The 27,980-nt window shown below is 51.4% G+C and overlaps 1 protein-coding gene across 17 annotated transcripts; it reads left to right on the top strand.

Moving 5' to 3' along the window:
- The first annotated feature begins 362 nt into the window (after nt 1-362).
- On the top strand, nt 363-27,663 carry Gyg2 (glycogenin 2). Of its 17 annotated transcripts, none has more exons than XM_046443415.2 (12): nt 363-619; nt 1,626-1,709; nt 5,515-5,656; nt 8,748-8,922; nt 10,722-10,782; nt 12,058-12,184; nt 14,273-14,495; nt 15,244-15,438; nt 19,962-20,087; nt 20,195-20,299; nt 21,550-21,657; nt 26,134-27,663. In XM_046443415.2, exons 1-12 carry the CDS (start codon nt 418-420, stop codon nt 26,293-26,295), a joined length of 1,710 nt encoding a protein of 569 aa, XP_046299371.1. In that variant the 5' UTR covers nt 363-417; the 3' UTR covers nt 26,296-27,663. The 17 variants fall into 17 exon arrangements, with proteins under 17 accessions (XP_046299371.1, XP_046299380.1, XP_046299379.1 ...); XM_046443414.2 differs by having other exon boundaries at nt 369-619; nt 10,620-10,782; nt 19,986-20,060; XM_046443412.2 differs by having other exon boundaries at nt 369-619; nt 10,620-10,782; nt 19,986-20,087.
- The last annotated feature ends 317 nt before the right edge of the window (nt 27,664-27,980 follow it).

Raw genomic sequence — 27,980 nt, 5'->3', positions numbered from 1 at the left:
ACGCATCCGTTCACGCTGTCAATCATTGGCGCCTTCCCAGCCGGGGTTGACTCTCTGGTGAGTCCCGGGCTCCCTCCACCGTTCTCCTCACGTGTGCTCAGGAATGCGCTTGCTGTCTCTCTCTCTCTCTCTCTCTCTCTCTCTCTCTCTCTCTCTCTCTCTCTCTCTCTCTCTCTCGCAGGCATCCACCCTCCCACGTGTGCACGCACTCAACCACCCACGCACCCCACAGCTGAGCCGGGCTCGCTCATTTATTCCCCTTCTCTCCCGCGCGCATCCAATCAGATGGGGACTGGAATCCCGCCTCCCGGGCAGGGGCCTCCCAGCCTGGCCTCCGCCGAGCCGCCCGCTGGCCTGGGGCCCGCGCCGGGGAAGCCACAGCAAACATTGCTTAGGGGTTGGCTGAGTAAAGGTTACATGTCCAAACCCGGGAGCCAGGAACCGCTGGCTGCGGCGGCGGGGAGCGGCCCCCGGGGGAGGGGAGGTGGCACTCGGGAGTGGAGCGCAGCCAGGTCCCCTCTTCTGTCTCTTGGCAGCCAGCCCAGGCTGGGCGACAGGCGGCGCGAGGGCTCTCTGGCCGGGGCTGCGACACCGCTGGGCGAGACGAGCGGCGGCGGAGGTGGGGCCGGGCTTCCTGCGACAGGCCAATCGTGCCGCGCGGGCTGCGGGGCGGCGCGGGGGCACAGGCCGCCCGAGGGCCGCGGAGGTGCGGGGGCTGCAGGGGGAGCGGGGCGTGGAGTCCGGGGAGCCGCGGAGGCCTGGGATGGAGGCTGCCGAGGGCGGCGGGAGCTGGGGGCGCGGGAGGGCAGAGGGCTGGGGAGGGGGCGCGGGCCCGGGCGGAGGCTGCGGGGTGAGCGCCCAGGAGCTGTGGAGGGAGCAGAGGAGCGTGGTTCGTGGAGATGGCCTGGGCGCAGTGGAGGCCGGGGACGGAGGCCGCCAGAGAGCGTAGGGGACGCGGGACGGGTGGAGGGAGCGGGACGCGGCCTCGCCAGGAGCCCGCGGGAGGTGAAGGCGGCGAGGGTCCTGGGCGGGCCGGGGAGGGCCAGGGCTGCTGCAGGGTTCAGGCATCTTGGGGGCAGCAGAGGGGAGGCTGGTTGGGGAGGCAGCGGGAGGCTCCCGTGGAGGAGGTGAGCCCGGCGCTGGGGAGATAGAGGGAGCAGGGATGGCGCGCAGGGTCTGGGGGGGCGGGTGCTGGGGCGCCGCAGCGGGAGGCCCTGCGTGGGAGGCTCGGGGTAGGCTAGAGGCCCGGCGACGTGGGAGGACTTGGGGAGTGCAGCGCTCAGGGCGCAGGGTTGGTCCCGGAGAGGACAAGGAGCCCGGTTCGCGGGTCCCCCTTGGAGGCAGAGGATGCGGGCACTGGAAGGAGGTGTGGGGCGCGGGTAGGCGACTGAGGACACCCGCGTGGGGCCCTGGAACACCAGGTTCAGAGGCTGCCCTGGGACGCACAGGGGCTGCGGTTCGCGGGGTGGGCTGCACCCACCAGGGCCACAGGTGACTTTGGGGAGGTGGGGAGCCCAGGTGGAGGGTGGAGGCTGACCCTGCGCTGGGGAGGTGTGGGCGCAGGTGACAGGGGCCTGGGGTCTGGGGACTGTGGCCGGAGCTGCTACCCAGGGTTCCTTCCGCAGGCCTGGGCCAGGAGGATCCATCCACCGCGCCAGGGCTCAGGCTCTTCTGGAAGCCCGCAGCGGCCGCGCCTCCCAACATGTCCGGTGAGTAGCCACTGCTGGCTCCAGAACACCCCCCCCCCCCCCCCGTTGACCCTGACCACTGCCCCCAACCTGAGTCCCCAACTGGCTGCCGCGCCCGGGTCTCTGGGGCCCGAGGGAGGAGCGCTTCTGATATGGCCGGAGCTGGGGGGCGGGGGACTCAGCAGCCGTGGGAGGGGGTGATTTATGGCCTGACAGAGGGGGGCCTCCAGATGTCACAATTGTCCTCCTGTGAAAGTGTCACGTACAGGATCAGAGGAGCTGGGTTCATAGGAGTAATAGTAAGCTGAGAGTCTCACTGCGTGGGAGAGGGTTGGGAAGAAATCTCGGCTCCAGAGCGCCCCATAACGCACGAGGCCGATTCAGAGTCAGAACATGAGTTTTATTTATTTTATTTAATTTTTTTTTGGGGGGGGGGTACCAGGGATCGAACTCGGTGCTTAACCCCTGAGCCCCGTCCACAGCCCTATTTTGCATTTTATTTAGAGACAGGGTCTCCCTGAGTTGCTCAGGGCCTCGCTTTGGCTGAGGCTGCCTTTGAACCTACCATCCTCCTGCCTCAGCCTCTGCTGGGGTGACAGATTTATTTATTTTTTCTTGTCCCAATGATTCCCCCAACGGGCAGCAGGCCTGGGCTCGATGACCAACTTGCAGGGATTGCAGACTGCCCAGCCCCGGGTCTCCCTGCCCTTGAGCTTGGGCAGGGGACATTGGGACAGTTGACCAGAGACCTCGATCCTGTTTCTCCGAGCTCCGGGCTTTGCAGGGTCTCTCTCTCGGGGTGGACTGGGAGTCTCTGTTCCCGGCAGCCACAGAAAGGGTCCTCTGTTCCCAGAATCACGGTGGAGCTCTCCTGAGTGGCCACCACATGTCCCCCGCCCCCCGAGGCCGCTGGGGGTGTGTACAATGCCAGCATTCAGCCGGCCCACCGCAGGACACTCCTTGACCAGGCTTGGAATGTCCTGCTGGACCTGCTTTGGGGGTTTTCAGCTCTTTGCAGGAATCAAAAACCACCTTTGAGCAGAGAAGACGCCCCGGGAGAAGCCCGTGGTGTTATTTGGGGGGGAGAGATGGAAGGTGGATGCAGGGCGGAGGCCAAGAAATAACCACTTTTTGGCAGACTCCGTTGAAGACTCTTGGCTGAGCCTCGAGTTGATTTTTTAAGAGTGACTGCTTTGCTGACCTGGGGCCTGGAGCCTGCTCCTGGGTGCTGCCCCCCAAAGCTGGTCACCCCGATGTCTTAAAAGCAAACTGCATTCAAGTCTGCGGAGCTGGTTTTGCAGCTTAGATGGCCTCCAAGGGCCCCGGGGAGGCTACGCTCCCTTCACGGGTGAATGTTCTTGACCGGAGGGACAGTTGGTGGCCGGACAGAGGGCTCTTCCACTCGCGGGTGCTGTTAATATGAGTCATAAGCCCGGTCTATAGTTCTTTCGTCCATCTTGGGTCCTAGGACATTTATTGCCCCTTGGTCCCCGAGGCTGGAGGCTGGAGGTCCGAGGTCCAGGCTGGGCAGGGCGGGCTCCTCCCGAGGCCTCTCCCCTGGGCTGGCAGCCGCCATCTTCTCCCTGTGTCCTCCCGGGGCGTCCCTCTGTGTGCGTCTATGTCCTCATCTCCTCCTCTACGAGGACCCCAGTCCTGCTGGGTCAGGGCCACCCTGGGACCTCACTGCACCCCCATTCCCTCTGCAAAGACCTGTCTCCACCCACAGGCACGTCCCAAGGTCCTGGGGCCAGGGCTGCGGCAGAGGACTTTGGGGAGATGGTGTTCAATGTGTAATATCCACCAGGGTCAGCGGTCCTTCCTGCTGTCCTCCTGTGGAGCTACAGACCCAATGTATGAAGCTATCAATTGCTGGTTTGATAGCTGACGCCTGTGCCCTCCCTGTCCCTTGCTGTTAGGGCACCCAACCCCATCTTCCTCCTCACTGGAACACGGTGTCCATAATGCTATTAGCAACCCTCTGGAATTAAAGGACCTTTGGGAGAAAAGACGCTATGGTTTGGATACGAGGGGTCCCCTTAAAGCTCATGCATGAGACCAGGTGTGAAATGTTCAGATGTGAAATGATTGGGTTGTGAGAGGTGTAAACTCATAGTGGATTAATCCACTTGGATGGACTCCCTGGGTGGTGACTGCAGCAGGTGGGGTGTGACTGGAGGAGGGGGTCCCTGGGCTGTGCCTTTGGGGTCTCTGTCCTGTCCCTGGTGACAGAGCTCTCTCTGCTCCCTGGTGCCCTGTCCTGAGCTGCTCTCCTCCTCCAGGCCCTGCCGCCATCTTGTTCTGCCTCCCCTTGGGCCAGAGCCATGGAGTCGGCCACCAGGAGCCCAGATCAACTTCTCCTTGTCAGCTCCTTTGATCACACTGATGGGGGGGAAAACAACTAAAGCCAAAGCCAAATTCTGGGTGTCCCCTTCTTACCGGCTTCCCTGAGCCTCTGTCTTCCCACCACCCCATCCCTGGGCTCCATGGAGAGCTGTCTCTTGCGGGACCCCACATCCAGCCTGCGATCCCCGTCTCTACTTCGCTGGGACACTCGTCTGCCTTGGGTGGCCTCGTCCCTCTCGGGTTATTTTTAATCTAGTTTCTATTGGAGGCTGGAGAGAAAAGTTATTTTGGGGACTTTTGTGGCTTTGCAATTACAGGTGACTTTTGGCTCAGTGAGGCACGGGGGGGGGGGCGATTTCTCTGGGCTTTGAAACCTGTCTTGGAGTTGGGGTGGGAATGGACGATGGGGTGGACACACAGCGTGTCCCTGCGTTTCTAGGTGGGCGGGGGTCTCTGGATTCACGTCTGATAATCAGGTGTTGGGAGCTGCGGTAAGTTCTACTGGTTTTCAGCCCTTAGCCGCCTCCTGGATCAATGTCCATGTGGCTTTGAAAGTGTTCATGGCTCAGGTTACTGTCCCCTATTGGACTGCAGCACCTAAGGACACAGATTGTGGCTCTGTCACTGCAGTCCTCGTCCCCCTGGGTCCTGGGACCTGGTCTGCGTCAGGGTCCCAGATGTCCCCCCTTCAGGGTCACCTGGCCCCTCTCAGGGACATGACTTCCCGCCTGCATGTCCCCTGCAGGTCACAGGTGGTCTGTGAGGAAGGTGGCGGAGCCTGTGCCCGGAGGCCAGGCAGGGCTGCAGGTCCAGGGCTTCTGGGAAGGAGGCTGTGGGGTCAGCACCGGGGGCCATTGATAGAACTGTCCCCTGGACCTCGGGTTCCACCAGACAAAGTGTCTCTATCAGCTTTTCCCTGATGTGACTAAGTGACCTGAGAGGAGCTAAACGGCTCCTCTTGGGCTCATGGCTTCAAAGGTAAACTCCATGGTCAACTGGCTCCAAGGGAGAAAAAAAACATGGCGGAAGGGAATGGAGGTGGGAAGGTCCTGTCAATCAGGAAGAAGAGAGAGAGGGAGGGAAGGGAAGGGAAGGGGCTGGGGAAAAGGTCAGCCCAGGGCACACACCTACTAACTAGTTTCCTTTAACTAGGTCCCACCTCCCATCATCCATCGAGCCCCAAATGGATTAATCCTTTTGATCCACGGGACGCTTGATAGACTTCAGAATATAGTTGTGTGGACTTTATCCAGGTGTTCCCAGAAGTGTATTATTAGGGGATTTTTGCTGTGTGGACACCGTAGCCATTTCGTTGGTATAAGTAGATTGTGTGATGCCCACACGACAAAATCCGTCAAGTGGATTAATCCACCCATGAGGTCAGAGCTTCATGATCCCTCATCACCTTAAAGCCCTACTTCTGAACCAGTGTCTTAGGGAATCTCTCAGGAGAGTAACCCTCATGTTCTTGTCCTACCCCCAGTGACCACACAAGCCTTCGTCACGCTGGCCACCAACGATATTTACTGCCAGGGGGCCCTGGTGTTGGGCCTGTCCTTGAGGAATCACAAGACGATGAGGAAGCTGGTGGTGTTGATCACCCCTCAGGTGTCCAGCCTGCTCAGGTAAGAGCTGGGGACTCCACATGCACCCCAATGCAGTAAAGGTCACCATGTCCAAGGGGACCCAGGACATACTCTCAATCCCCCCTTGCAGGTTGGTTCCTTCCCAGGAGCCGATGAGCATTTCTGTCTCCAATGTGGATTTTTCAGTCCATCGGAACCACCTAGAACTCAGGGGGGTCCTCCTGAGGCGGAGGCAGGATTGGAAGTCTGGTCCTTTCCTAAGGAGTGGTCGGGAACCACAGTGTTAGTCAGTTTACGTTGCTGTGACAAAATACCTGAGAAAATCCAGGTTTATTATGTTGGACAAAAGGTTTATTATGTTGGCTCCTGGTTTCAGCAGGTCTTAGTCCGTGGTTGGTGGCTCCATTGCTCTGGGCCTCAGCCGATTGTTTCTTTCTGGAATTTTCCGCCGAATAGCTTGGGATCACGGTTGATGGCAGGTCATTGAAACCAGGAGCCAGGAGCAACCCCACCCAGGTTGTGACAACCACGTAGAATTGATGGATGATACACAGATGATAGGTAGGTAGGTATATGTACTTAAGATATTTGGATGGTAGATCGTAGCTGGATGGAGAGAGAGATCGATATGCAAAGTGGGAAATGCATTCCCAACCTGCAGAGTTTGGCTACCATCCTTCATATATAAAGAACCCTTATAAATCACTAAGCAAAGACAGAGTAGCGGGCGTGCGTGTGTGATGAGCACGTCTCCATCCCTCTCAAATAGTCACACCGTGTCAGTCTTTGCTTTAGTCTTTGAGGTCTTTGCCTCCCAAGGTTGGCCAATGTCTTTTAAAATGGTGGCCTCCTTGGGTGGATCTCTGAGCTGGATGCCCAGCAACATGATCAGATTTGGACCCTCTTGGCTGTGACCCATTCTCTTGAAGGTCCTCCCAATGAATGGGTGCCGAGGTTGTATTTCCTCTTGATCCAATAAGTCTGTCAGTGTCCAAACAGAAAGAGATCAAGGGAAGAAAATACATTTGGTCACAGTGGACCTTGGCCCTGGGTCCATTTAACTTTCGCATTCATACAGGAGATGTCAGATCTGGGCAAAATGACCATGCATGAGAAGTCAGTGCACCCGGGTCTCTGGGGAGGGGACCCTGTGTGATGTGCTCCCTGTCCCTCCATCCCTTGAATGATGCCCATCTATGGATTTTTGATGCAATCCCACAACCCTTGTGTGATTCTCATGATTTCTATGTCCTTAGCAGGGGTCAGTGTTGTTCATATTTATGTGTCTCTCTCTTTTTTTTTTTTTGGGGGGGGGTACTGAACATTGAGCCCAGGGGTGCTTAACCCCTGAGCCACATCCCCAGCCCTGTTTATTTTTTATTTGAGACAGGGCCTCTGTAAGTTGCTGAGGCTGGCCTCCAACTTGTGATCCTCCTGCCTCAGCCTCCTGAGCCACTGGGACGACAGGCTTGCACCACCGTGCCTAGCCATGTGTATACGTCTTAATGTTGACTCCAAATGGTCTTTTAAATATTTAGAGAGGACCGCACAGAAACCGTGGGTAAGGTAGGACGTCGCAGACCGGGTTGAATTTTCACGCACTGGTTAAGGGGGCAGAAGACAGAGAGTGGCCCCTGACCACAAACCACCGGGGGTGTGAGGCCAGGAGACCACCCCTCTCCCAGGCATTGTGGTGCAAGCCTGTCTGCAAAGGCACAACCTGAGTGCTTCCTGACTGTATGCACGAAACATATTCCACTTCTAGGAGATGGGCAGAGCCGCACAGCAGGGTTTGAGGTCACAGGCCACAGTGCGATTTATGGTTGGAGGAAGGATCCTCGTCTCCCTGAGTCCCAGGACCAGGTCTGCATCAAGGTCACAGAAGTCCCCCCTTCAGGGTCACCTGGCTCCTCTCAGGGACATGATTTCCTGCCTGCATGTCCCCTGCAGGTCACAGGTGGTCTGTGAGGAAGGTGGCGGAGCCTGTGCCCGGAGGCCAGGCAGGGCTGCAGGTGCAGGGCTTCTGGGAAGGAAGCTGTGGGGTCAGCACTGGGGGCCACTGATAGAACTGTCCCCTGGACCTCGTGTCCCAGCACCCAGGTCTGTCTGTCCCCTTCAGAAACATTGACAAAGAATAAATGAAGTAGGCACAGTTGGCATTCTCCGTTATCAAGTTATGATTTTTCCCTTTATGGAGAATAAATATCCTGGGACAGACATACTAGGTTTATGCAACCAAATGTTTCTCCTCAAACATTCACGCACGTATCTAAGCATCCGTCAGTGAGTCTGGCTTGCAAGAATTATTATGGTGCTGTTTGCTTACCGTAGATTTTCTCTGTTCCTCATTCATTCTGTATTTATTATGTGGAATTCTTTCCCAAGATCATCCTCCTCCCTCTTCCCGGATTGTCCATTGCAAAAACTTTTGAATAGAGACCCAGAAACATTTATTTTAATGCTTTGTATATGTTATTTTGCTGACCAAATTGTTTCTGCTCTGGAAATTGGAATCTTTTCCTTGTCGGGTCTTGGTGTCCTGTTCTCATACTTTTATCCATTTTCTAGCGCTTGCTCAAATTTAAAAAAAAAAAAAATTATCATCATAACATGTTCCAGGTCACTGTGAAGTAGAGTGTCAGCCAAATCTAAAAAAAAGAATAATCATAATGGACCAGGGATAAGTTTATTTTGATAAAAAATATAATATTTCAAGATCTGAGCTTCAAACTTGTATGCAACTAACAATGTGGGTTTTGAACACGTAAAGCAAAAATTGACGGGAGATTGCGGTGGACATCTGTGGGTTCCCATCACTTTGGCGTTCACACCTCCCTGCCCACACATTTTATGAAGGAAGCTACCTTTCTAAGAGATGACCTGAGTCAGTCTATCTAGAACAGTTCTCTTCAATCTGTATGCTTGTCCCATTTGGGGTCATTTCCAGAACGAGGGCAAAGTGTGCCCAGTTGAGAGACAGCCATGGAAGACAACCCCAAATGCTGAGTCTTCAGTGGGTGTGGTGGGAATTGGAGCTTTGTTCCGTGTTTGGGAGCAGCTCCAGGGTATCTTCTGGCAGGACAGTGTTGTCCTGGGCTAATGGTCCTCTGCTGACCCATGTCTTTATCAGGGATGTCCTCTCACGGGTGTTCGATGAGGTCATTGAAGTCAATCTGATGGACAGCGAAGACTACATCCACCTGGCATTTCTGAAGAGACCTGAGCTGGGGGTCACCCTCACCAAGCTCCACTGCTGGACCCTCACTCACTACAGCAAGTGCGTCTTCTTGGATGCCGACACCCTGGTGAGTGCAGGGAGTGGAGAGGTCCAACTTCTCGGCTTGATGAGGAGGCTTTGATGCCTCTACGTCATAATATGACCCTGTTCCTAAATGGCATGGCAGCTCTTGCAGGTCAATTCCCAAGAGGTGGTGAGTGCTTCTGTCTGCACCATGGAGATTCAATTTGCCCAAACCACCCAATAACATAGGGGCAGTAGGCTAGACCCTGGTGAGGACAGGAAGGATTTGAAGACTGATCCTTTCTCAAAGAGTGTTCGAGAACCATGGTGTTGGCTTTCCATTGCCATGACAAAATACCGGAGAGAATCAACCTAGAGGACTAAGGGTCTATGTTGGCTGACGGTTTCAGAGGTCTCAGTCCATGGTTAGCTGGCGCCATTGCTCTGGGCCTGAGTTGAGGCAGAACATCATGGCGGAAGGGAGTGGTGGAGGAAAGCTGATTGGCTCAGGGGAGCTGAGAAAGAAAGAGAAAAGGGCCAGAGATAAGAGGTACCATTCCACGGTCTACTCCCCTCAACTAGGTCCCACCTCCTACAGCCTAGACCACCTCCCAATAACCCTTTCATCTAGGTATCCATCAATGGATTAATCCATTGATGAGCTCAGAACCCTCACAATCCAATCACTTCCCAAATCCCCAGCTCTGGACATTGCTGCTTCGGAGACCAAGCCTTTAACACAGGAGCCTGTGGAGAACATTCCAGATCCAAACCATTCCAGCCACATTATCTCATCTGCTCAAAAGAGCATAAGTGGGAAAATATTTTTGTCTCGGTTGTATATTGATTCCGGATTGGACAGCGCGCTATCCCCGAAATTGCAAATGGTGGCATCCCCCGATGTCATTTGGGGGGTAGTACCTTAGAACTATCATGGGATGGGCATTTTCAAAATGGCCACTGGGGATTTGGAACGCAAGACGGAGTTGGTCTACTGCGAGTCAGTTTTGGTTAAGCAAAAGCACCTCTTTAGGAAGAGGTAGTGAAGCACCCTGTCTTCCAAAACAGGGTCGCCCCCTGCCAAATGGCATGATTTAGAAACCAGTACGTGTTAGAGGGAGTTGCAATTAGGGGTCAAGTTCTCAAGGGCACAGTGTGTTGCTGAACTGGGATGTTGGGTAGCCTAAAGGTACTAAGTGCATTTTGGTCTCGCTCTGAGTTTCGTGGAACGGAAACAAATCCTAAGGGGTTTTTGAATGGGCTCCAAGACACAGGAGGCAAGCTAAGAGTTTTGCAAAAATAAAAGAAAGTTCTAGAACCCCCAAGAATGGGTGCTGGCTCAAGATGGCGTATCCCAGAGGCTGGCATTGAGGCTGGGGAGACCATTTCCACTCTGCGACGAAATTCACCCAGTATCTGCTTGATATGGATGGTCTCCATGTCCCTTCCTGGGATCCCAGTTCCATTTTGCACACTTGCTGATGTAAGTAAGGATGATCCTCCTCACTCTAGAATCTTAAGATCCGTGAGAAAATCGTTCCAGACCCAGTGCAGACTCAACAACTGCAGGTAAACTGGAGAGGAGTCTTTCTCACCAACGTTTCTCATTTCACCTTAAAAGTTTTAAGAATCTCACCAAAAAAAAAAAAAAATTGGTCTAAGTTTTCCGGGCACCAGAGGTGCATTGGGCTCACTCTAGGTCCCTGTGGAATTTTTCGGTTGCCCAATGGAGGCGACAGATGTGTGGCTTTGCCTCGCCAGGTTCTGCACAACATCGACGAGCTGTTTGACAGGGAAGAACTCTCCGCAGCCCCGGATCCGGGATGGCCCGACTGCTTCAATAGCGGGGTGTTTGTCTTCCAGCCTTCCCTGGAGACCCACCAGCTCCTGCTGCAGCATGCCACGGAGCACGGCAGCTTTGACGGTGAGTGAGGGCAGCCTGGAAGTCGGCAGGGCAGAGAGGACCCGTTGCCGGAGTCCGGTTTTATACCCAGCTCAACGTGTCTCTCGCATCCACGAGCTGGAGCCTGGAGACAAAGGTGCACATTGAGAAGTGAGCCAGGCAGGGTGACAGGGAGACATCAAGAAGCTATTATGTCAATATGCAGCAGCCAGGAGAACCTTTGGAAAACTCCCTCCCAGGTAGAGAGAGCACCTTGGCAATGCCGATCGTATACAACAGGTGTTCCAACCTTCCTCCGAAGGACCAAATAACCGATGTTGTCCGCTTTGCAGGGTGCACGGTCTTTGTTGCAAACACTGTATTCTGCACGTGTAACTTGGAGGTGGACATTGGAAGAAAAACAGTGAACGGGGCTGACTTTCAATAAGACCAGTTTGGAAAAAGGGGCTCAGGGTGATCCCTGAGAGGGAATTAGGGGGGAAAAATGGTTATCATCAGATTTTTTTTCATCACTGTGATCAAAAGACCTCATAAGAACAATTAGAGGAGGAAAAGTTTATTTGGGCTCACAGTGTCCGAGGTTCAGTCCCTGGTGGCCGACTCCATGGCTCTGGCCCAAGGGGAGGCAGAACAAGATGGCGGCAGGGCCTGGAGGAGGAGAGCAGCTCAGGACAGGGCACCAGGGAGCAGAGAGAGCTCTGCTCACCAGGGACAGGACAGAGACCCCAGAGGCACAGCCCAGGGACCCCCTCCTCCAGCCACACCCCACCTGCTGCAGTCACCACCCAGTGAGTCCATTCAAGTGGATTAATCCACTATTAGGTTATACCTCTTCTAATCATTTCACCTCTGAACCTTCTTGTCTTGTCTCACACATGAGCTTTTGGGACATACCTCATATGTATACCATGTCATTGTCCCCCCAGGTCCCCCAAAATCTCATGCAAAATTCATGTAGCCCATTTCCAAGAGTCTGCACGGTCCTAACATAACAATGGGAAAGCCATTTTAACTACCAGATGGAATTCACTGGGGGTGAGTGGAGGACGCTGGAGGTTGTATATAGTTTTATTATTAATTTTGGGGGGCAATGGATGCAGATCTTGTAGGGAACACACCCTGAATTTTAGTAATGGTATGGGTAGCCGATCACTGTCAAGAAGAGCAGGAACACTGTAGCTGGCGGAGAGGACCTCTCAAGGCCAGTGTAGACCTTAGGTCCTTCTCATATGTCGGGCCAACCTGAGAACTGCACCCAACTCTACTGACCTCTGTTTGTGTTGGCGGGTGGCCCAGGCGCAGATCAAGGCTTGCTGAACAGTTTCTTCAGTGACTGGCCGACGGCGGACATCCATAAGCATTTGCCTTTCATCTACAACCTGACCAGCAACGCAGCCTACACCTACAGTCCAGCCTTCCAACAGTAAGCCCTCCGCCATCTTGAACCCCAACTGGCTGTAGCCACTTGGTTGTTTTTATCTCCCAGATTAGATATCAGCTGTTCGTAGAGGAAAGGGAAATAGATCACCCTGTCCCCGTATGCCAGGACCTCAGTAAGTTGATAAGGCTGGCCTCTGACTTGCGATCCTCCTGCCTCAGCCTCCTGAGTCACTCATATTCCAGGTCTGTGCACCATGGCACCCAGAAATGTATTTGTTTTGAATACAGGGATTTCCTTTTTGTTAAAAAAAATAATTATGAAATTTATGTATAGTGGGTTTCTTTTAAGGAATAGATGACGGTATTCCTTAATTTTTCAGTCTTAGATTCTATGATGGTAAAGTAGAGAAGATGAATTCCATGGGGTTGTACCTCTTTGGGTCTTCAGTGATTTTTTTTTCTTCCCTGGGGTCCTGAGACCCAAAATTTGGAGCTCTGCTGCTAGAGGAGACGTTAAAATGAAATCAAAATGTGATAATGATCCAGGAAATGAATAACTCCAGAGTATGCATTACCCAGCAGGGGTCCTGCTGCTCCCAGGGAGGCAGAAATTGGTTCTGGGGACGGCAAATAGTCTTTTTTTGTTGTTAATATATTTTTAAAAAAATAATGTGTGAATCTCAGACCATGCGCCTTTGGTGTTAAAATTTCATGGGGAGTTAATTTAAAAAAAAATAATGTCCAAAAAGCACTTGGGGAGTGATAATGAATGGCACCGGAAAAAGGTTCAGAAGGGGAGATTTCAGAATCTTTGATCCTTTTTCTTTTATTTTTAGAGGCGTTTTGTTTGCAGCTTGTGTTATCTGCCACGAAAGCTCTTTATTTTATTTTCTCGTCCCCATCCTTTGAAGGATGAGGTCGTTGAAGCTGCCCCTCCGTTCCTCTATATAGGACTGATGTGTGGACGCGGGGTGCAGCTCAGAGGTGGGGTGCTGGACCAGCCTGGGTACCATCCCCGACCGTGCAAAACCAGCAGCCGCAAATCACCTTGCAGTCTCCTTCCAGTTGGGAGGAAGACCTCAAGGGAGACGACTCAGGTCTCTCGGTTCATAGAGAATGAATTACCAGCCGAGTGTCCTTTGTCAGAAAACCCCAAATCTGACACACTGCAGAACCCAAGATCTGTACCCACATGTCATATTGTGTGTGGGTCCCGGGCAGAGCGCAGGTGTGCTCCAAATACCGTGGAAAATGACCTTCAGGCTGTGCGTGTAAGGTACAGGTGAAGCAAATTAATTTCATGATGAGATGTGACACATACCCAAGACATCTTATGACGTTTTCATTATTTATTTATTTATTATTTTGGGTGTCAGGGATGGAACCCAGGGGTGCTTAACCACTGAGCCACATCCCCAGCCTCATTTTGATATTTTATGTTAAGACAGGGTCTCGCCAAATTGTTGAGGACCTCGTGAGGCTGCTGAGGCTGGCCTCCAACTTGAGACCCTCCCTCAGCCTCAGCCTCCCCAGCTTGCAGGGTCGACGGGCATGTGCCACCGAGCCCAGCTCAGGATATCTCATTATGCACCTATGCTCTTTCCAAGACCTCATAACATCTGAGATCCGGAACACTGTTGATGCAAAGCATTTCAGGGCAGAGATGCTTTTTCTAAAAGATGCACATGTGGATTTTTTAAATGATCTTTAGGGGGCCGGCGCGGTGGCGCACACACCTGGGAACCCAGCGGCTCGGGAGGCTGAGGCAGGAGGATGGCGAGTTCAAAGCCAGCCTCGGCCAGAGCGAGGCCCTCAGCAACTCTGGGAGACCCTGTCTCTAAATAAAATGCAAAATAGGGCTGGGGATGGGGCTCAGGGGCGGAACACTTAACCTCGAATGTAGAGGCCCTGGGTTCCATCCCCGGCACCACACACACACAGAAAAAAAATCCCCCCAAAATGTTGTTCCCTTTACCCAAAGTAACTGTCAATCATTGCCCTACTAAGGTCCCTGTCAACAGTGGTAGCGGGTCAGACGGTTCCCCTCCAGGTGGCTCTTGGTGGGGACCTCCACCGTCGTGCTCGGGCGCCCTCTGGTGGAAAATCGGAATCTGTCCTTTCTCCTCCTCAGGTTCGGCTCCAGCGCGAAGGTGGTGCACTTTCTGGGGTCCACTAAGCCCTGGAACTGCACGTACGACCCGCAGACTGGCTCCGTCTCGGAGCAGGGCGCGGGGTCCGGCCCCCAGCAGCACGTGACCTTCCTGAATCTCTGGTGGAGGCTGTTCCAGGAGGGCGCGCGGCCTCTGTACCCAACCGCCCGTGCGCAGGAGAGACAGGGACCTGCGGGGCTCCGCGTGAGTGGACGCTCCTCTGCTAGTTCGGCTGAGGACCAGCCTGTCCCCGCCAAGACCCACAGCTCCCCTGGCTTCTCCCCATTATGTCTAAACACGAGGATGCTCCGTATCCGCGGATGCTCCATATCCGCGGATGCTCCATATCGCGGTTCCCTTCCAACCGCGGATGCAAAATAGAATATTCTTCAAATAGCTGCATCTGCACGGAACCAGTACACAGGTCCATTTCCCCCCTCTTTCTTACTCCCAAAACAATCAGACAGGTATTTACACCCCCTCCCCAGCCCTACTTTGTATTTTATTGAGAGACAGGGTCTCCCTGAGTTGCTTAGGGCCTCGCTGTGGCTGAGGCTGGCTTTGAACTCGCGATCCTCCTGCCTCAGCCTCCCGAGCCACTGGGATCACAGGCGTGGGCCACCGCGTCTGGCTGGAGGTCAACTTTAATTTTTGCTTGAAAAAAAGAAATCAGTGGTTCCTGATGCTACTTCTCGGGAACCTTTGAAGGCTTTCAATAGGAGCAAATAGGAAGGAGTTTATTGGTTCTCGGGCCACCTTGTGGGTGAGTGGCTGCCACACAGAACACTTGTGGGTTATTTACAGGTTCTTGGGAATCCAGTTGCACAAATCCTTCCATTTGATGGGCAGCTCTTGCACACCCACGGGGCAGGATGACCGGGGAGACCAGAGCAGAGCGGACTAGTAAAAATGTGTCCTGTGTGTGTGTGTGTGTGTGTGTGTGTGTGTGCAGGTTTGCTCAGATGGCCTCGAGGCGATGCGTGCAAATTCAGCCCCCAGTGCTGCAGAGCCGTGTGCAAACTCAGCTGCCCCTTCTGAGGTGCCGTGTGCAAATTCTGCACCAGGATCGGGCCACCCGCGGTCTGCTCTGGAGAACACATCCACCACGGTGGCTGAGACCCGGACGTCCCCTGAAGGATGGGAAGATGTGAGTACCCGCCTCCCACACTCTGCCCAGAGACGCCCATGCCCTGACCCGCACAACCTTGTACTAACAAAGGGGGTTTTGCAGATGGGATGGAGTCAAGGATGCTGGGGTTGCAGAGAGGGTTGTGGATTATCCCAGGGGACCCGCATCATCCTAAGGGTCCTTATAGGAGGGAAAATGTAGAATCAGCCAATTCCCAGAATCAACAGCTGACTCCATCTTGGGAGCTGCCCACCCCCACCCCCAGCCTTCCACCTGCTCCGATTTCAGAAAAGCCCCAGAGACCCGGCTCAGGAGGGAGCCCCTGCTGACCATGGGCTCAGGTCCTGCTGAACTCATCATGAAGTAAAAAATAATACAAGTAGAAAATTCATTGCTTACGTTCAACCTACCAATCCTGGCAATGTGGGAGGCTGAGGCGGGAGGATCGCATGTTGGAGGCCAGCCTCAGCTACTTAGTGAGATCCTGTCTTAAAATTAAAAAAAAAAAAAAAAGTAAAAGGGCTGGGGGTTCAGCTTAGTGGTGGAGAATCCCTGGGCTCCATCACCAGTAGTATCCCTCCCCGCATGAAAAATAGTGAAGAAAATTCAATATTTCTTAGGAAAAGAACAGAATTTAGAATTCCAAGCAGAGTTCGTACCGAAAACGGGTCCCTTTCACACTCCTTTAGAGTCCAAAGCTGGGAAGTCAAAGCCATTATGAGCCAGTGTGTTTATTTATCATTGCTCTCATAAACTACCTGAGACCGAGGGACGGATAAAGGAGAGAGGTCCAGACAGGTCAGGATTTTTGGGGGCTCTTCAGTGGGTCCCATGATCCGATGTGCCACCTCTCAATGTCACCGCACTGGGGACCAAACTTCTAGAGAGTGAACACTTGAGGGACACGCTAGAATCAGAGAGAAATCTATGGTCCAAATAGGAAGGGGGACAAAAGTGCTGGGTGTAAATCCAGTTTTCACCTTTCAACTTCCTGTCCCCCTCGGCCGCCCTGGTCTCTGTGAATAGTGGTTGGGCACATTGACTCTGGCCTTGGCCCCATTTGACGTTGCTATAACAAAATGCTGTGGAGCGGGGAAACTGATAAAGAAAAGAGGTTTCTCGAGCTCATGGCAGAGATGTCCCGTGGGGAGACAGAGAAAGCAACCGAGCTCGGGTCTGTCTCCCCTGTTCTCCTGAAGCCACTTTGGGGGGTGGTCCTACCCTCATCAGTTCACGTAGCCCCAATGACCTCTCCAAACGCCACCTCCAACACCATTAACCCATGGTTCTGGGGGTTACGTCTGTCTGTCAAGCATGAACTTTTGGGGAACACCTTCGTACCACGGCGCCTGCGTATTTTATGAGGAGCCTATTTCCCCCCAAAAAATGACAGTCGTTGCAGTTTTAAATGGGAGGGGTTCCCTTCAGCACCCCGTGTATTTCCTGAATGAATTTTTTTTTTCTGAATGAAATTTTTTTCTGAATGAATTTTGCAGCCCTGCTGCCCCCTTATGGCCATTTATTGAATTGCAGATTCTGGAGTCTTGATTTTTTTGAGGAGCCAAAACCAGACTCACCCCTCAAAAAAAAAAAAGTTGTTATTATTATTAATTTTTATTTTTTTTGGTGAGGTTGAGATACTATTTTTTTTTAAAAAAAGTGCTCATAACTGCAGAAAAGCTGAGTGTAAATTCTAGCAGTCTCTATTCAAAATAGCTACCTTTGAGTGTTTAATGATGGCCATTATCTAACCCCGGGACATTTTTATATAAAATAATTAGCATGGCGATTTTTCTCCTAAAAAGAGAAACTTCCAGAATTTTGGCTGGGGTTTCGTTCAATCTATAAACCAGTTTTAGGATTATTAACGTCTCCAAGGTACTGAGCCTTCCAACTCTATGAACTTGGTCCATTTCTATACTTATATCTTTAATTTCTCTCAACACTGTTAATATTTTTTTTTGCAGTGGACTTTTGTGTTTTGTTAGGCTTGTTAATTTTTGAGTCTAGGTAAATAGCATTGCTTAATTTTTTTTTTCTGATATCGGCATGTAGAAATGCATGTGACTTTTGAATCCAGACGGTGTGCTGAAATTTTTTCATGCGACGACACAACATTCTCTTTGGTTTTCCTGCAAACAAAATTACAATATATGCAGGTGGGAAATTTGTAATTTCTTTGAACATTAAACATGCACCTACTGCATAATGCAGCCGTTCCATTCCGAAGTTTGCTCAAGAGAAATGAAAGCTTATATTTTATTTTTATTTATATTTTATTTTTATTTTTATATTTGATTTTGAGGCTGGCTTCAAATGTCCATAAAGATGATAGCACTTTTATATATAGTAGCTTTGCAATGGAACAAGTGTCCATCAAGAGGTGAATGTGTGAACCAATCGAGGCGAATTCCTAGAGTGGAATACTATGCAGCCATAAAGCGAGCAGATGTGGATAAGTCACAACAAAAACTGGCTGGAGTGTCATTACCTCATGGACATTCTGTGGCTAGTTCCCGATTTCAGAGTCTATTTCTCTCATTGCTAATGGTCTTGTGTCTGAACCATCATTTTTCTGCATTCCTGCAGGTCTGATGCTTGTTGTTTGGTTTGGTTTTTCTCTTGGTTTTCACTCATTTGATCTTGTCTTCTCACAGGATGGTTAATTTTTTGGAAATTGAAGGCCAGACATTGTTTATGGAAGAAAAAAATTCTTGCAAAAATAACTTGAAATTCTGAATCAGACTATCCTTGCCCAGTAGAGGTTTGTTTTGGTATCCCTCTTCCAACTGTCACATGTTTCTGGACGGAGAGCAAAATTTTGGTTTCCTTCGATTTCGTTTCTGGGCTTCTCTGCTCCGTCAGCCTGTCCTTCCTTAGAGCTACCCACGGGTCTCTGGACTGTGCCCCAGGCCACGGTCTCTTCTTTCAAGGTGAACTAAATGTCAGGCAGTGGATGAATCAGTCCCGTAATGACAAACCCATTTGTTCACCGGCTTCCTGAAACCTGGCCGAGAGGCTGCGTTGGGCCCATACTATTGCTAAACGCTCATCTTGGGTCTCTCTCTTCATCTTGTGTAAAGAGGGACATGTTTCCTAGTTATTGGTAAAAATAAGGGGGATATTGATTTGACAATTTTTTTAGGTTTATGTTTTATTTAGTATTGTTTTTAATAAACCTGTGGGGTCAGGCGCGGTGGCACACACCTCTAATCCCAGTGTCTCAGGAGGCTGAGGCGGGAGGATCCCAAGGCTGAGGCTGGCCTCAGCAACTCAGCCAGGAGGCTGAGGCAGGAGGATCCCAAATCTGAAGTCAGCCTCAAAATGAAATATAAAACAAAAATAAAATATAAATAAAAATTAATAATAAAAAAGGGCTGGGGATGTGGCTCAGTGGTTAAGCACCTCTGGGTTCAATCCCAGGTACCAAAAAAAAAAAAAAAAAAGTCAAATTATTGCTTCCTTTATCCTCCAAGGCCACCGCGGGTCCCTTGCATGACCAAAGCAAGCGAGTGGCAGAGAGCAAGGTGTCCACGCAGGTCCTTTTCCTTATGTGGGCAGGGTTAGAATTTAGGACATTTCCTTCGCAGTCCTGACGGGTCAAAGCAGCTCTTCATTCCTGTGGGATTTACGTGCTTCTGACCCGTGAGGCCCCAGGGTGCATGGACCCTGTGCCCAGCGCAGGGTTCAGGAGCAGGGCCGGGGGGACACAGGCTCAGGTCCTGCTCTGTCCTTAACGAGCTCCTGTGTGTGGACAAGTGTCTCCAACTGCAAATTAGACCCCTCACCACCAAGAGCAAGGGGGTAACCAGTGTCCTCAGAGGGCTGCGAGGAGGTTCAGGAATGTGCAGGACCTTGGTACTCAACCTTGAACCCAGAGAGCCACATCCCCAGCCCTTTCTTTTATCTTTATTTTGAGACAGAGTCTCACTAATTTGCTTAGTTCCTCGCTAAGTTGCTGAGGCTGGCCTCCAACTTGCCATCCTCCTGCCTCAGCCTCCAGAGCCTCTGGGACGACAGGTGTGTGCCCCCACACCTGGCCCCATTTTCATTTTCATTTTTTTATTTTGAGACAGGGTCTGGCTGAGTTGCTTAGGGCTTCACTAAGTTCCTGAGGCTGGCCTCCAATTCGCAATCCTCCTGCCTCAGCCTCCTGAGTAATTGGGATGACAGGCGGGCATCATTGTCCCTCCAAGTTGAAAGCTGGCTTCTGATTTGAGTCGCATCCAAGTTTTGGGTGGCACAGGTTTCCCGGGCTCCGTGAAGCTGTTCAGGGACCCGGGGTTCTGCTCTGTCCTTGCAGCTGTGACTCTGTGAGAGCATCAGGACTTTGTGCTCAGAGCAGCTACGGCAGAGAACACTGCCTGGCACCCGCGGGACTCGGTCTCCATAGCTCTTCCTTTCCCGTGGCAACCGACCGAGTGGGCACAGGTTGGGGGGGACATCTTGCCCTTCACCGGGAAGGGTGCGGGAAGCACGTGTCCTCCTGCTGCCTGGCACGGAGGGGCGTCGTGCCCCAGCTGCCCGGTCTCCGTGGTCAGATGGAGACGCGCCACCCTGTCCAGGCACCAGGAGGCTGCACCCCGGCATCAGGTGGGATCCCACGGGAGAGAACAGAGAAGGATCCACGTTGGACACCGGTGAGCCCGTCACTCTCAGCGCCTGAGGTCAGGTGCCCCCGGCACCCTGGAGGCAGGGACCCTGCCCACCTGTTGGTAAAGCTGTGTCCATGCCAAGGTCCGGGTCTCACCTGTCGGCTCTTCCTTCATAACAGACGGGAGGCTGCCCTGACACCCTGATTCCGGCCAGGATCCCGTGTGCGCCTCGGCCACCGCTGGCCCTGCCATTTCCAGACGTCGCTGAGACCCAACCCACCCGGGTACACTGGCCCCTTCTCTCCCACGGGCTCCTGTCTGTCGCTTGTCCTTTCTCTCAGAAGATCTGCATCAGCCGAGCAGACCCTGGGTTTTCCCATTTCACCCTGAATCGCCTAAGGGCTTTAGCAAGGAACAGAAAATAGCCACGTGGTAGTGCACGCCTGCGGCTCTGGAGGCTGAGGCAGGAGGATTGCCAGACGGAGGCCAGCCTCAGCTACTTAGCAAGAACCTAAGCAGCTTAATGAGACCTTGTCTTTTTTTTTATCTTAGAGAGAGAGAGAGAGAGAACTATTTATTATTTATTTTTTGGCGGACACAACATTTTTGTTTATTATGTGGTGCTGAGGATGGAACCCGGGCCGCACGCATGCCAGGCGAGCGCGCTACCGCTTGAGCCACATCCCCAGCCCCGAGACCTTGTCTTTATATTTAAAATAATTTAAGAAAAAAAGAAAAGAAAACCAATAAAAACAAAAACAAAAACAAATAATATGGCAGGGGCATCTCACTTAATTTTCAAAACTTTTGGAGGGACTTACAGCCGTGCCTGAAATCGTGACTGGGACACTCTCCTGTAACCACCGCATTGCCTGGTAGGGTTCCAGTCACCAAGGATACTAACCTTGCCTTGGCTCTTAGGGACCTGCCTGCGCATCACGTTTATTAGGGTCTAAATGCCGAGTTTGTTCCATTGCATCGGGAGTGTGGAGGACACCCGTCGGTGCCCAAAGTTGCAAATTCAGCTTTATCAGAACTACGCATAGGTTGGGGAAAAAACCATACACAGGGTTCCGTACTGTGCAAGACTTCTGGCATCCACTGGGGGTCCTGGGAAATAGCCCCTGTGAAAAAGAGGAGCCAACTCTAATTGAAAATTTTTAATTTTTAACTTTAATTGAAATATTTTCATTCTTTTTTAAATTTTTGCCACTAGGTTATTGAACTCACGGGTGCTGAACCACTGAGCCACATCCCAGCCCTTCTAAAATATTTTGAGACGGGGGTCTGGCTAATTTGCTTAAGCCCCCTCTAAGTTGCCGAGGCTGGCCTCCAACTTGCAATCCTCCTTCCTCAGCCTCCTGAGCCACCCATTATTTATTTATTTATTTTTTTAAGCATTGGTACTCCCCTCCCCCCAAAGGCTATCTAGTAGGGCGTCTTAATTTTTATTTCGTTTCCTCCGTCCTTTGGGCTAAGGTGAGAATTCCCTGCATCCTCTTGAAGACTAATGATGGAATGGTTGTGTTTCTAGCAGGCAGCGAATCAAGTCAAAGGTGGCCCAGCTGAGTCGTCTTTGGATCCGAGTCAGGAGGTCCCTGGGGAGCCCTGCAGAGACCCCGGTGCTCAGGAAACCCTGGAGGTGACACCTGCATCCCTTTGCCTTGCCCATCACTCCTGATGGATGCTCTCAGCCAGCTCTGCAGCCAGCCCAATGCACACATCCATCCTTAATCCAAAATTTCAGCCTCAGCTTGTCCAACTCAGGCTCTGTCTGCCTCTGATCCACCTGTCTTCTCTCTGCCATTTGCTGGGGGCTGGTTGGTGTCCTCATTCCTGTCTTTGGCTCGGATCTTGCCTGTTCTGTCCTCAAAAGCTTTCCATCAGAAGTTGATCTGAAGAAAGTTTGGGGGTAGATTCAAGATGGCGGGCTGCATGCCGAATTGTCCTGTGAAGGAAGGTTGGGGTGCTGTTTAGGGGGGAATGCATAGCTGCAAATCAAACACACTATTTCTTCCATGACTGAGAAATGGGACACTCGTTCTTCTCTTCCTTCCTCTTATGATCATTGGCATCCTGCATTTCATTCTCTCTGGTGCTTTGAATGAAAGCCATCAGCAACTTTTTTTCTTTATAAATGAACGATCAAATCATGCCTTCTCTCTTTAGGCAGCAGTAAATCCGTTCAAGGTCATAATCCCCTTCAATGACACCCCTCCAGCATTGGGAACTGGGCCTGGGTTGAATGTATTTACCCACCGATTTGGAATATCGCCTCATCTATCATGTATCCGTCAGCTTTCTGTTACTAGAGCGAATACCTTGAGATAATCGACTTAAAAAGACGAAAGGTTTTGGATGATACTTTGAGAGCTTTCAGTTCAAGCTCAGGTGCTTTGAGGATTGTGTGAGGTGGAGGAAGCTGGTCCCCTTGGGGTGGCCAGAAAGCAGAGAGGAGAGGCTGAGGTTCCAGGCCACTCCCCCAATGACCTCACTTCCTCCTCCTAAGCCCCACCCTTTAAAGGTCCCACCTCCTTCCAATAGCACCAAACCCGGAATTAAGCCTTCCACCCGTGTGGCCTTTGGGGGACATTCCACATCCAAACTGTAGCATACCATAAGGGAACTCACCCTTGGAGAAAGTGTGAATGCTGCTTCTCCTCCTCACCCGGTCGGGTTGGTGAATTCCAGGTGTCATAGTGTGGACTGGCATGGAACGCTGTTGGTGACAAGAATTCTTGTAAAACTCCACCTGTTATGATGTGTGAGTTTGTCCCTTCAGCACGTTCAGCCCTTGTGCGCTGATAAGGAGACTCAGGGAATCCTCTCTGTAGTTGGTGGTGGGTGACATGGCGTGGGAGTAAGGTTGGGTACATCTGCCTGGTGGCCCAGCCATTGGTAGGTTTGGGATCTTGGGTGAGTGGGTCTCATCCTTTGAGCATCTGTGGGAGGAGGAGCTGGGCTACCCACCTGCAAGAACTGGGGGAAGCGTGGAGAAGGCAGGACGAGAAGGTGAACTGGAAGAAGCCCTACTGTGTGTCTGCCTCCCGTACACCATCAGGACCCCGGCCACTCGTTTGCCCCCAGGGCCCATGTCCTGGGAGTGTGTCCACCCACTGTCCACCCATATATTTATCACCTATCGATTTGTATGTATTTCATCTGTCCATAGTCCATTTCTCAAGTATCTACCCAAACATCCATTCATCCATCTATCATATCTATTATCTATCTGTTATCATCCAACCATCCATCAGACCACCCACCTGTCGTACGCATCCATCCACCTATCCACACAGCCACGTATCTATCCTGCTATCTGTGAATCTATCCAGCAATTCCTATGTGTCTAAGTGGCCATCAATTAATCTATGGATCCATTGGTCTTTCTATCCTTCTATCCATCTGTGTGTGTGTGTAGACAGAGACATAGAGGAAAAAGAACACCCAGGGTACAACCGCCCAGCACCAAGTCTACCCAACCCAACCCACATCTGGGAACAATGTGTCAAATTACTATAGCTTTCTTTTTCTTTTCTTTTTTTAAAGAGTGAGAGAGAGAATTTTCTAATATTTATTTTTTAGTTATCGGCGGACACAACATCTTTGTTTGTATGTGGTGCTGAGGATCGAACCCGGGCCGCACGCGTGCCAGGCGAGCGCGCTACCGCCTGAGCCACATCCCCAGCCCCTTACTATAGCTTTCTATCCACCATGTAAATCTACCTACCATCCATTTGTTTCTACGTATTTCATCTGTCCATCTGTCTTTCTCCTTATCTCTATCTATCTGTCCTTCACCCATCCACCCATGCATCCACTCATCCATCTATTCATTCATTGATCTGTCCACCTGTCCATCCATCCATCCATGCACCCACACAACCAACCACCCACCCATCCATCAGTGCACCCATCCATTCATCTATCTACCCACCCACCCACTCATCCATCCACCCATCCACCCACCCATCCACCCATCCATCTATTATTCATTGATCTTTCAACACTTATCTGTCCACCTGTCCATCCATCCACTCATCTATCCATGCATCCATACAACTAACCAAACAACCAACCAACCATCCATCAGTACACCAATCCATCCATCTATCCACACACCCACCCATCCATCCACGCATCCATCCATCTATCCATCCACCCATCCATCCATCCTCCACCCATCCATCTGTCCATCTGTCACCCACCCATCCACCCACCCACCCATCCACGCACTGCATCCATCCATCCATCCACCATCTACCAATCCACCCAACCATCCATCCACCCATTATTCCACCCACCCACCCATTCATCCATCCACCCATCTACCAATCCATCCATCTATCCATCCACCCATCCACCCATCCATCCATCCACTCATTATTCCACCCATCCACCCACCCACCCACCAATCCACCCATCCATCCACCCGTCCATCCATCCATCCACCCACCCATCCATCCATCTACCAACCCACCCATTATTCCACCCATCCACACACCCATCCACACACCCATCCACACACCCATCCACCCATCCACCCACCCACCCACCCATCCATCCACCCACTCTTCCATCCATCCGCCCATCCATCCCATCATATCTATCCATCCATCTCTATGTTGTATCTATCCTTTTATTGATCTTTCTGTCCATCCGTCTATACGTGTGTCCGTCTACGTGGATAAATACCCAGATCGATGATATACATGCATGTGCAGACTTTTAAAACTCTCATTCTAGTCCTGTGAGAAGTGATTAAGGCACGGGTTCTTTTTGATCCACCTGAGCACCAAATAGAAGTGAGATGCGTGTGTTTGCGTTTACACACTTGTGCGTGGATATACATCCACCTGCCCATTAGGAAAATAGAACCTGCCGTCCTAGGGAGAAAATTGAAGTCAAATCTGTATGTGACTATTTCGGTGATCCTCCCTAGACGTGTAAAGCATTGCAAATTTTATTTACATGTGGTGCCATTTTTCTTCATCTTTTTTTTTCTTCTTTTTTTTTTCTTTTTTTTATTGGTTGTTCAAAACATTACAAAGCTCATGATATATCATCTTTCATACATCTGATTCAAGTGGGTTATGAACTCCCATTTTTACCCCAAATTCAAATTGCAGAATCACATTGGTTACACATCCACATTTTTACATAATGCCACATTAGTGACTGTTGTATTCTGCTGCCTTTCCTATCCCCTACTATCCCCCCTCCCCTCCCCTCCCATCTTCCCTCTCTACCTCATCTGCTGTTGTTCAATTCTCTCCCTTGTTTCCCAGCCCCCCTTTCCCCTCACAACCTCTTATATGTAATTTTGTGTAACATTGAGGGTCTCCTTCCATTTCCGTATGCTTTCCCTTCTCTCTCCCTTTCTCTCCCCCCACTCATCTTTGTTTAATGTTAATCTTTTCCTCATGCTCTTCCTCCCTGTTCTGTTCTTAGTTGCTCTCTTTATATCAAAGAAGACATTTGGCCTTTGTTTTTTAGGGATTGGCTAGCTTCTCTTAGCACAATCTGCTCTAACGCCATCCATTTCCCTGCAAATTCTATGATTTTGTCATTTTTTAGTGCTGCGTAATACTCCATTGTGTATAGATGCCACATTTTTTTTATCCATTCATCTATTGAAGGGCATCTAGGTTGGATCCACAGTCTAGCTGTTGTGAATTGTGCCGCTATGATCATTGATGTGGCAGTATCCCTATAGTACGCTCTTTTAAGATCCTCAGGGAATAGTCCGAGAAGGGCGGTAGCTGGGTCAAATGGTGGATCCATTCCCAGCTTTCCTTTTTTTAAGATGGCGCAGGAGCATTGAGGTTTTTGCAGGTGAAAGTATTTAATCTAACGAGTGCCGGTGGGGAGTGGGGTTTAGTGGTTAGGGATTCATTCTTAGGGGAAAGCAAACATGAACACAGTTACGGTTTCCAGCACCACGGACAAGCTAGGCAGAGTGTCACCTTGCCAGATTGTGTGACACCCGGCATGGGTTTAGTTTGGAGCCCGGGAGGCACCATCTTGCAGAAGTGAGGGCTGAGTGCGTGGACGGTGCAGCCTCTGTGGCTGCTTGACTGACAGCTGGTGACCCTGTGCGGTTGCTTGTGTCCCCCAGGTCCATGTGGCCGCCTCCGTCTCCAAGATTTCCATCCAGGAGAAGCTCAAGGAGCCCAGCCCCGAGGAGGAGAGGAAGAAGTGGGAGGAAGGTCGCATCGACTACATGGGGAAGGACGCCTTCGCGCGCATTCAGGAGAAGCTGGACCGCTTCCTACACTGATGCGCGTGCGTGGCGGCCACCGCTGACCCCTCCCGGGGGGAACCCTGTGCCTCTATTTATGATTCACCAACTCCAGTGCCTGCCCAGAGTTATGTAGATGCTAAAGGTCCAGCTCCAAGCCACCCTGGCTGCCCCCGAGCTCCCTACCCTGCCTCTCGGGCTTTCCTGAGAGGTCGATCCTTCCCTTTGTCAGCAAAAGAGAGCAAGCCTATAGCCCTAGTGGACCCCGGATGCTGGTCTCTGGTCTTACTGGAAAGAGTTCTCCAGTGCTGTGTAGCCTCAGTGCTGCCTGTCCAGCCTTTATGGGGTTCCACTTCGGTGCCTATCTTAATTATCTAATTATGCATACCTTAATTATCTGATTAACCTCATAACATTAGACTGCGTATTCCGTACCTCTGAGCCTGTCATCCCAGCAGCTCGGGAGGCTGAGGCAGGAGGATCTCGAGTTCAAAGCCAGCCTCAGCCAAAGGGAGGCCCTAAGCCACTCGGTGAGACCCTGTCTCTAAATAAAATGCAAAATGGGGCTCGGGGACAGGGCTCAGGGGTTGAGAGCCCCTGAGTTCCATCCCAGGTACCACAAAAAAAAAAAAAAAAAATGAAGACTCTCACTCGGAGGGGTAGCAGCTTGATCTGCACTAACAGAAACTAGAGATAGATGCTTTTTGCTAAGTGATGACATCAGCAAGCGGTGGGTGACCTCTGAGCAGTCCTTCCTCGGTCTCTGCATCTCTACCTCAGTGCCAAGTACCTTCGGTGATCACTCTCCAAAGCCATTTCCTCTGGGCTCCTCTGGGAGCACGCTCAGTGTCCTGGGGATGGGACAGCTGCTTCCAATTCCAAACCACCATTTCACACCTATCCTCATCACTGGCACCGATGCGAAGGGCTGCGTGTGTCACTGGGTGGCCATGATAGGGGATTGGGTTCTAGGGGATCCCTCTCCAACAGGCTGGGCTGGGACATGGTGAGAACACTGTTTTATGGTGTCTGTCTGTCTGTCTGGCCGGCCTCTGTCACTCAAAGCAGGTTGACCCTTTAGGGAGAGCCCTTGGGGTGAGCTCATGGTGTTGACTGAGGCGTCCGCTGATGATCCCCATCCAAGCAAAATCGTGAATATATCACAGAACAAAAGAGTGTTGGTGCTATGAAACCAGAAGCCTCCGTCGAGCAAACCAGATGGACGGTATTCCAGAAAATTCATACTCGTAAATGAATGTGCATCTCTGGAAATGGGAATTCGTGGCAATGGTTTAGTGGGCTTTCAGGATTCTAGCTCCATCTAGAATGTGACTGCACCCCCGGTGCGCGCCAGTCAACCTCCTTGGAAGAGCGCTGATGGATTTGAATTAAAGTCTTAAAAAGCCACGGAGTCTCCTCTTAAGTGTGCCTGCAAGGTTCTGAGCAATTGGGATCGTGTTTTAGAGGGCACAGCGGGAGGGGAGGTGGCTGCCTTGCTCCCAGGACAGATTCCAGTGGTCCGGTGGATTTTTCAGAATCCCTGGTGGTGGCAAAATGCCAAGCATCTTTACTTATGGTCCCTCTGAAGTCTTTTAAGGTTTTTCTTAGAGGAGCTTTTGGATTTGGGGCTCTGTGTTCTCAGTTACATTTATTTGTTCCTTCATTGCATGGTTATGGAGTTACCTCTATAGGCTAAGATATGCAATCAATCAATGCATGAGAAG

Source organism: Marmota monax, unplaced genomic scaffold (genome assembly GCF_021218885.2).
Source record: "Marmota monax isolate L192 unplaced genomic scaffold, Marmota_monax_Labrador192_F-V1.1 WCK01_AAM20220418_F8-fsc00168, whole genome shotgun sequence".
NCBI lineage: Eukaryota > Metazoa > Chordata > Mammalia > Rodentia > Sciuridae > Marmota > Marmota monax.
The sequence above is the reverse complement of the archived record's forward strand: the minus strand, read 5'-3'. Positions and strand labels throughout refer to the sequence as shown.

Excerpts from the sequence above, each read along its gene's own strand:
- Gyg2 (XM_046443410.2), top strand. The coding sequence starts at position 418 with ATGTCCAAACCCGGGAGCCAGGAACCGCTGGCTGCGGCGGCGGGGAGC. Across the intron at positions 15,439-19,961 it reads CCCCTGAAGGATGGGAAGAT|ATGGAGACGCGCCACCCTGT; the intron begins GTGAGTACCCGC and ends CTCCGTGGTCAG. Across the intron at positions 20,088-20,194 it reads CGTCACTCTCAGCGCCTGAG|ACGGGAGGCTGCCCTGACAC; the intron begins GTCAGGTGCCCC and ends CCTTCATAACAG.